We start from the raw sequence: 9,542 nt of genomic DNA, 5'->3' as shown, positions 1-9,542 counted from the left end.
CCCAAATATCAATAAACTCAGAAGCCCTATTTCTCACTTTATAGGCGAGTTTTTCAAGAGCCAAACTTGCTGTCAAATCCTTCAACCAATGGCCAAGATACATGCAACTCACATTCTTCCAGCAGAGCTCAACTGAACGCCTCTCCTGTAGCAAACATAATTCAACCATTATTTTCTCCTTCCTAGGCAGAATAAAACTGTCTGGAAACATGCCTAACAAGCAGAGCCGAGGTAATGGGGATGAGGTCAGTCCGTATGTTTTTATTTAAATTTGTGCATAACAAAGTCTGTGAGTAGAAAAATAGAAACTGAACATGGTATCAGCTCTGTGTGTAACTCATAAGACACATTTGTTCCTCATATTGTCACAGTAACAAATGACGTCTTTAAAATCAAAATGACAAGGTTTCATGCTGAGAAATGCTGCTAAAGTTAAAATGACCAGAAAACGAATATGCTGCATGTTAAAACGTCCAAGTGCAGCAGAACTGAGTGAGTTATTAGTGCTGTATAATAAAGTGTGGGAGGAAGGTAGCTGTTGTTATAACGTGGCGTACACAGTAATGCATCAATAATCCAATAACACTATTATTTTATTTAATAAACTTTAAGTATATTTTGATGTTTATACATTTATACTTTCACCTGAGACAGGATTTACTGCAGGACTTTACCTGTAACAGAGTATTTCCACACTGTGGTGGTGGGACTACCTGTGCTCAACAACCTCCACTAGGTGGCGGTAATGTCAGCTGCAGTTAAAGCCCCAAAGAAGAAGACGACGTGTTGAATGGCTGTGACGTACACCAATCAGAGCACACAATACCGCTGCCTGGTAACCAGCGACCAATAGGAAACTTCCATATGAGCGCGTATACACGGATTTGTTGTGGTGTCGCTGTGATAGCTGTGTGTTTAGCGACAATAACGGCTCGTTTCAGCGTTTTAAGACTTTAAAGTCCACCCGAAATGAGTCTGACAGTAAGGTAAACCTCCTCGTCTCAACTACTTACATTAATTTATTCAACACAGTTTGTTTTAATGTGGCAAAGTGAAGCCGAAAACGCTAACGGTAATTCTGTGACGTTAGCTAGCGTTAGCATGTCTGGCTTTTATTATCAGTGTTAGCGGTGTTTGAGAGCTCAGCAACAAAGCTTATTCACAGTTTAGAGTTTAAGCATGTTAAGAAAGATGTCGCCAACTATCAAGCTGCTTCTGTAGCTTTCTGATTTGCTTCTTACCGTTTCTTTAAGACAGAATAAAACGCTAACGGTCACAGTTCAGTGTAGCAAGTGAGTGTTTCCTGTTGTGTGGAAGTTAAACAGGTGTTTCATTAAATTCTGTGACACCTGAGAGTCTGTGACCTGAGGAGGAAATGTTACTGGTGGAAAGTACATTTACTCGAGCGTTGTACTTGAGTACAAATTAGAGGTACCTGTACTTTACTTAGTATTTCCATTTTATGCTGCTTTATACTTCTGCTCCTCTACATCTCAGTGGCGAACACTTTTTACTGCAGTACATCTTAGAGGTATATATTGTACCTGTTACTGCACTACATCTATTTTATTTTTATTATTTTAATCTTTAAGTCTTATTTTAATCTTAAGTACTAGTGTTAAACACTGTAGCATAATGCACAATCTATTCTATTTTATTTCATTGTTTTATATATACATACTTCTGTTTCATTCTCTTATTCTTACTCCTTATAATCCTCTATTCTTTACATCAGAGCGACTGTAACGAATCACAATACCTCTTTGGGATCAATAAAGTATCTCTGATTCTGATCTCAGAGTAAAATATTGTACTTTTTACTACACAACCTTAAATATGTACCGCAGTAAAATTGAACCTTCACATGAATGAAGCAGTAATATTAATAAAGGAATCACACAGAATATGGAAAGCACTGACTTTACTCAAGTAAAGGATCTGAGGTCTTCCACCACTGGAATTTTAAGCTGCAGTATATTGCCTCTATAATGTTGTCATTTAGGGCTGCAACGATTAGTTGACTAATCGATGACTGATCGAAAATTAACATAATTGGTGACTATTTTAGTAGTCAACTATCGGTTTGAGTAATTTTTCATAGAAAAGTACTATAAAAGTACCCCAAAATACTCTTATTGCAGCTTCTTACGTTCAAATATTGGCAGCTTTACACACTCTCCCATGACGGTGAACTAAAACCCTTTGGCGTGAGTACGAAACAAGACATTAGATGACATAATTGTGGGGTTTGGAAGAGACAGACCAACATTTTTCAATATTTCAACACATTTTTCGATAAAATGCTTAGTCGACTAATCGAAGAAATAATCGACAGATTAGTCAACAATGAAAATAATCGTTAGTTGCAGCCCTATTGTCGTTATGCTTGAGGGCATACTTGATTTTGATAGTTGTTACCACAAATGTCACCTCCATAGTATTGGGGTCACAAATTTTGATAGTTGTGGTTTCGGTAGGGCTGCACAATGTGATAAAAGAAAATCATATTACAATTGTTTTGACAGATATTGCAATATGAGTCGTAATTTTTGTGTTTCATTTTTTACTGACAGAAATTCAAGCTCCGATTTGGATATTGCACTTAGCCATATTGCAGTTTCAATAATATTTAAACTAATTTTGCAGCCCTATATTAAGATGCATCAAATTCTGTGACATTAGAGGATTATTTCATTGAAACGACCAAATACTGAGTATTAGTGTTTAACAGAAAGGTCTTTACACTAGAGTTTGTGTTATCACAGCTATCTAAATTTGTGACCCTGTCTAAACATGGAGGCATCTTTGGTAATACAAGTATATGATAAATTTAACTTGAATGTTTGCAGTGGGAATATTCCTTCCTGACTGGGTCACAGAATTTGATGTAACACTGGCCTCTGTGTTTCCAGAACTGAACTTGCAGCAGACAAAAACAAGCGCAAGAAGAGGAGAGAGCTCACCGAGGACCAGAAACATGAAATCAAAGAAGCTTTCGAGCTGTTTGACACAGACAAAGATAAAGAAATTGACTATCACGAGCTGAAGGTGAATCATGAAGGACATGTTCAAAGGAAGAGGTTGCTGTGGTCAAGTGTACTTAAGTGTGATACATTCAAATTGTAAAACTATTTACAGATAGATATGTTGTTAAGATTGTTTTATATAATGCCTCAGCACCTGTAAATGTTTCTGATCATATTTGGGATGTTACACATGGAACATTTATAACCCTTTATCCATGACCACAACAGTGTCCAGTTTTCTAATTGTCTGCGTTGGTGCAGGTGTGTGTTTGACTCCTCCACGTCCAATCAGATCTGTTGTTTCTACACCGACTGACTAACTGCTGAGGATGAACTCAGTTTGGTTTCTGGCTGCGTTCAACACTTTGCAGATTAACTTTTATATCCAAACTTCATTATTGAAGCTGTCAGTAAAATGTGTCCTCTGCGTTACTGATTACAGACCATCTTTACTTTATTAATCATCGTCAACACACACATGAATATGGCGGAGCCGTCATCAGAGGATATTATGTTTACATGACAACATATTCTGTCACGCAGAAGATGAATAGCATCACCACTCTTGTTTTCTTTTAACAGTGATCAGATGAGAAACTAAATCCAGCAGAGTTCAGACAGCCAGCAGATGAGTTCATTCTCACATGTTAAGGTACAGACATGATGGAGAGTCGCTGAGACGCAGAGAAATACAAGACATTCATCTGCACACAGATAATCAGGAACAGACTTACTGTTAGAATCATGAATACAGGGGTATAAATAACCTCTCTTTGTTCGAAGATCAGAACCAGGATTCTAAGTTTCATGTAAAGTACTTAGTGATTGATTATGTTTAGGATTAATTTACTATATATACTCGTGTTAAAAATGCCAACAGGTGGCCATGCGTGCACTCGGCTTTGAGGTGAAGAAGGTGGATGTTTTGAAGATTCTTAAAGATTATGACAGAGAAGGAAACGGCAAAATAACATTTGAGGATTTCAATGAAGTTGGTAAGTCTGCTTTCGACCAAAATAACCCAGTGCCAAGTAGAGTTGAAGCGTCTCCAGTCAGTTGATACCTGTATTTGATCCTTTTTGCACTGGGAGACTGATCCCAGACTTTCTGACCTCCTGCCTGATCAGCAAACTTTATGTTGCTGCCGTCTCTGGTGCCGCTCTGTGCCCAGCCAATAGTCAGTTCATCATGCCAAGATCCCCCCAAAACATTCGATTAGTATGGCTATACTACTCGTCACTCCATTCACATCATGGGTATTGAAAGTAGTCTCTGTAAAGTTCCTGAGGGTGGTATTGTGATTATTTAAACGATACCCTAAAGCACAGAGAGGTGTTGTAATAAATGTTATATCAGAGGGGCTGATAGGAGGGCAAAGGTGAATCACGATACACAGTGTGAATAAAAGCGCCAACGGGTAGGAAACAGTCACTTTTTTTGTCGTAGCTTTTACACACTGCAGTGCCAGAAACAGGCTGTGAAACCAAAGAGGAAACAAAAGGTGTGAAAAACTATTATAAATAGTAAGAAATACGAGAGAGCTGTGACCCCTGGAGGAAACACGGAAAGGGTATTAATACATGTGAATTTCCCAGGAAGAACGAGGGGGTTGGAAAGTTTGCCTCACACTCACTAAAAGTTCTCAAGTAAATCCTCAATATGTTCACATCTTTCCGCAGTGACCGATCGCATCCTGGAGCGAGACCCAAAGGAGGAGATCATGAAGGCCTTCAAGCTGTTTGATGATGACGAGTCAGGGAAGATCAGTCTGAGGAACCTGAGACGAGTCGCTCGGGAACTCGGGGAGAACATCAGCGACGAGGAGCTGCGCAGCATGATCGACGAGTTCGACACCGACGGAGACGGTGAAAGTAAGTCATCGAGTCATCATTACAAAGTACTTAGTTCAGTGATGCAGCGACGTTCATCTTGAGGTGAACAAAGGAGCTTATACTTCACTGTACTGTCTTTAACAATGACACCTTTCATTTGTTCTAACATGACTGAAAAGTAACGTGTTCTTACATGGCATGTGACAGATACCTGGACAGACACTATGTCCTGTAAATGCTGGAGATCCAGAACTACAACTACAACATATTCTCATAGAACAGTTTGTGTGATATCATACAAATTTGCAGCCCAAGAATGACATTACGTTGTTACTGTGGTTAAGTTTATGAAAAGAAACATGGTGAGGACAAACTTTAAAATGACTCTAAGCTCACACGGATCCGAACACGTGACCCAGGGGGAAAGTCCCAGTCGCGAGTCCAGTTTTTTGTGACCCATACACAGCCCCAACCTGCCTCCTTACAAGCACTCTGCACTGCTTCCTTGTTTACTGTCGTCAGGGCATTGGTCACATGATTACAGCCTTTCAAAATACGTGGGATATGTGCGAATTTGGGTGCACTGCTTTTTGTAGGCAAACATAGAAGAAATTGTGAACAGCCCGACTCATTTATGATGTTTTTATTCTTCACTTCAGCCAGTGAAACCCAGCGTTACTGAAGTGTTTCCGTGCAGTTTATTCATCACTTCACATTCATGTAGCGCAGAGTGTAATGTTACTCTGGGCACAGACGGAGCAGCAGAACAGCAGGTGCAGTGAAAGTGAAACTTTTACTTTATTTTACTTTATTTATTGTGCTGGGTCTCAGAGTTTTCCTTCCTTCACAAACAGCTGCTCCTCTCATCCATCTGTGTGATCTAATCCGATCTGATAGGATCAGCTGATCTGATCATCCACTCGGGCTGGGTATCTTTAAAAAAAAAAAAAATTGATATTGATACAGATACCTTGACTTTGAGACCATTTCCTGAATTAAATCCGTTTTAACAAGATGACATTACGCATTACCGTAAAAAACATTTTTTATGTTCTTTACATTTTTACAAACATCAATAAATGCAACTGTTAATAAGCAGAAATCTAACGGGCGGCCTTCAGATTATGACAGCTGCCCTCTCTCCTCCACCCACGACTCAAAACGAACAAACCCGCAAAAGCCTCAGAATTTAGACAGGGGACACAGACTGATACACAAGGACAAGGACATACACAAGGTCAGCCAAAAGGAGGTTCACTAATGTGGAAAAAGGGCACACAATGTCATGGAACAAAACGAGTGGTATTGATTATATTGTACTGATTATAGCTGTGCAGGCAACATCATTATGTATGTGGCTAAATGTATTTTTGATGTTTAAAATGTAAAGAAAATTGACTAGAGCTGAAATTAGTTGAACAACTGATGAGTTGATGGACAAAAGATTTATCTGCAACTGTTATGAGTCAATTATTTGCAGCTGCTCTTCGTCATATGTGAAAGCAAATTAAATATATTTGGGTACATTTGAAGACGTCACTGTGGCCTTTAACAGACATTTTCCTGACATTTTATAGACTTGTGGATTAGTAGATTAATTGACAATATGGTCAGGATTAGTGGCACATCCTTGAGATGTAGTCACAATGAACATTAAAGCAAACACACTTGTTTTTCTCCAGTAAATCAGGAGGAGTTCCTCTCCATCATGACCGGAGACTCCTGATGAGGAGTTTAATCCAAGTTGAGGACTTTTGTGTAGGATCAGTCGTCCACGTCGTGAGAAGCTGAGTGACTGAACATCTGTCGGCGTGAGCATGAAGGTAAACAAGTGTCAGCCTCCTCTGGAGGGTCTGACGTGGACTGGAGTTACTCACTGGCCTTGTGGTTTATACTTGATTCGTTACATTAAAGGAGCGGACTGTCTGCCTCTTTGCTCGAGTCAGTCTCTCCTGAAGATGTAAACTGTTGTCAAAGATGTTGATATCATGACGCCATCCTTTTATTCTGACTTACTCTGAGTGTTGTCGACTTTTACACGATGCTGTCTTAATAAAAACATGCACATTCACCTCAAAAGTAAATTTGATGTTAGTTAATTGTTTTATATTTGGAGGAGACAAATGGAGACATTTTATGTTTCTTCCTGAAGTCATTATGTAACACAGTTCATACTTTAGAGGACCATTTTTGACTGGTTGTATTTACAGTTTCCACAACGTGAGTGTTTGTATGTGCTATTTATTTTGTATCTTAACAATAAATCTGTTTGCTAATAAAACACTACATTTATGATTTTCATTTACGCCCAACAAGCAAGACTGAGGCCAAGCACCTGCGTCACTTGTTAGCATTTTGCATCTGTTTATGGCCCTTTTTTGTCTTTTTGTAGTCATATTACATCTCTTTGCAGTAGTTTTGCTTCTCTCTGCAGTTGTTTTGTTCCTATTTGTGGTCGTTTTTACATGTGTGGTCATTTTGCATCTCTTTGTTGTCGCTTTACATCATTTTGTGGCCACGTTGCATCTTTTTGTTGTATTTTTTTGTCTCAACTCCTGTTGGACCTCTTTGTAGTCGTTTTTTGTCTGTAGTCCTGTTGCATGTCTTTACAGTCGTTTCACATCTCTTTGCAGTCGTGTTGCATTTCTTTGCTGTCTTGTTGCATCTCTGTTAAGTCATATCGCATCTCATTGCCGCTGTTTTTTTTTTTTTTTGTTTTTTTTTAAGATTTTTTTTGGCCATTTTGCCTTTAATGGACAGGAAAGGTAAGCGTGAAGGGGGGAGAGAGAGAGGGGATGACATGCAGCAAAGGGCCACACACTGGATTCGAACCCGGGCTGCTGCGGCAACAGCCTTGTACATGGGGCGCCTGCTCTATCCACTAAGCCACCGACGTTCCTCATTGCTGCTGTTTTGCATCTCTTTTTTGTCATGTTGCATCTCGTGGTTGTTTTACATGTCTTTGAGGTCATGTTGCATGTGTTTTCGGTCATTTCTTAAGGTTGTGTTGGATCTCTTTGTAGTCGTTTTGCATCTGAAGTCCTATTGCATCTTTTTTGCGATCGTGTTGTGTCTCTGCAATCTTTATGCAGCTGTTTTGCGTCTCTTTGAGATAGTGTTGCTTCTCTTTGCTTTCTTGTTGCATCTCTTTTTAGTCATGTTGCATGTCTTCTTGTTGCATCGTTTTTTAGTCATGTTGCATGTCTTGCATCTCTTTTTAGTCTTGTTGCATCTCTTGTTGCATCGGTTTTAGTCATGTTGCACGTCTTCTTGTTGCATCATTTTTAGTCGTTGCATGTCTTGCATCTCTTTTTAGTCGTTGCATCTCATTATGTTGCATCGTTTTTTTAGTCTTGCTGCATCTCTTCCTGTTGCATCATTTTTAGTCGTTGCATGTCTTGCATCTCTTTTTAGTCATGTTGCATCTCTTGTTGCATCGTTTTTTAGTCATGTTGCATGTCTTGCATCTCTTTTTAGTCTTATTGCATGATCTCTTTTTAGTCGTTTTGTATCTCTTTGTAGTCATGAAGTCCGACTGCATCGTTGTGCAGTGCATCTTTTGCAGTTGTTTTGCATCTTCTTTGCTGTCATGTTGCATCTCTTTTTTGGCGTTTTGTGTCTCTTTGTAGTCATGTTTAATTTTTTTGTGGTTGTTTAACATGTCTCCTCCTGTCATTTTGTATCTCTTTGCTGTCTTGTTGCATCCTTTTTAAGTCGTATTGCATCTCTCTTAGTCGTGTTGCATCTCTTTGCAGTTGTTTTGCAGGTCTTTGTAGCTTGTTGCATCTGTTTGTGGTCGTTTGGCACTTCTTTGCTGTGGTGTTGCATCTTGCAGTAGATTTGTGTTTGTAGTCATGTTATGTCTCTTTGCAATAGTTATATGTTTCCTTGTGGTCTCTTTGTGGTTGTTTTGCATCTCTTCATGGTCGTTCTGCATCTGTTAGTGGTGTTTGATCTCTTTGCGTCGCTTTGTGTAGGTGGTGTAATAGTTGTAGGTGGAGTTGATGTACCCTCATGACACTAAGTCTTACTGTGCCCTTTGTATATCCATCTATATGTTTTAGATCCAGTTTTGATTTTAGGAAATTATACAAAGTTGTCATCCGACATGCTGTACTTGCTGTACCTCAGCTGTCCACCAGAGGGAGTCACTCAGTCATGATTCAAAGCCTCATGACTTCCTACAGCCTAAATGTACAGTCTGATGACAGTGAACAGCTGATCTGAAAACCAGTCTCTACATATGTTCTAGATTAAGATGTATAATTTCCTTCACATGCTTGGAATGATTTACATAAGTTATGATTGCCAAACTGAAGCGCAGCTGTACGTCTAATTAATAAGTGGTGTTAAATGAACATCAACAAATGACGTAACTGCATCGAATGATAAAAGGGAAGCTTTTCACTTGAATAGCTGATGTTTAAAACCACAGTCAAACAGTATACATCAGAGTAACACAGAGAAATCCCATCTGATGATGAGGATGTATGTGCAGAAATAATAAAGCTTCTGACACACACTGAGCTCACAACAGAGATGCAGAGCACCGACCACAAACCCCTTTAGGCGGATCCTCCTGAGCTCCCTGTTATTTGGCTCCCCACAGACCTTTACATATTGAGTTAGATGAAGGTCTCTGGTCTCCAGTCGGTTAGATGAAAACATGGTTCCTGTGTCTCAG

The 9,542-nt window shown here is 39.3% G+C and overlaps 1 protein-coding gene across 1 annotated transcript; it reads left to right on the top strand.

Moving 5' to 3' along the window:
- Nucleotides 1–851: 851 nt before the first annotated feature.
- Nucleotides 852–7,144, top strand: cetn3 (centrin 3). The gene is made up of 5 exons (XM_033646393.2): nt 852–986; nt 2,913–3,048; nt 3,907–4,021; nt 4,706–4,897; nt 6,541–7,144. The coding sequence occupies exons 1-5, from the start codon at nt 970–972 to the stop codon at nt 6,582–6,584; spliced, it is 504 nt and encodes a 167-aa protein (XP_033502284.2). The 5' UTR covers nt 852–969; the 3' UTR covers nt 6,585–7,144.
- The last annotated feature ends 2,398 nt before the right edge of the window (nt 7,145–9,542 follow it).

Source organism: Epinephelus lanceolatus, chromosome 19, assembly GCF_041903045.1.
Source record: "Epinephelus lanceolatus isolate andai-2023 chromosome 19, ASM4190304v1, whole genome shotgun sequence".
Classification (NCBI taxonomy): Eukaryota; Metazoa; Chordata; class Actinopteri; order Perciformes; family Serranidae; genus Epinephelus; species Epinephelus lanceolatus.
This window is presented reverse-complemented; position numbering and strand designations above follow the sequence as displayed.

Excerpts from the sequence above, each read along its gene's own strand:
- cetn3 (XM_033646393.2), top strand. Across the intron at positions 3,049-3,906 it reads TTGACTATCACGAGCTGAAG|GTGGCCATGCGTGCACTCGG; the intron begins GTGAATCATGAA and ends AAATGCCAACAG. Across the intron at positions 4,898-6,540 it reads CACCGACGGAGACGGTGAAA|TAAATCAGGAGGAGTTCCTC; the intron begins GTAAGTCATCGA and ends GTTTTTCTCCAG.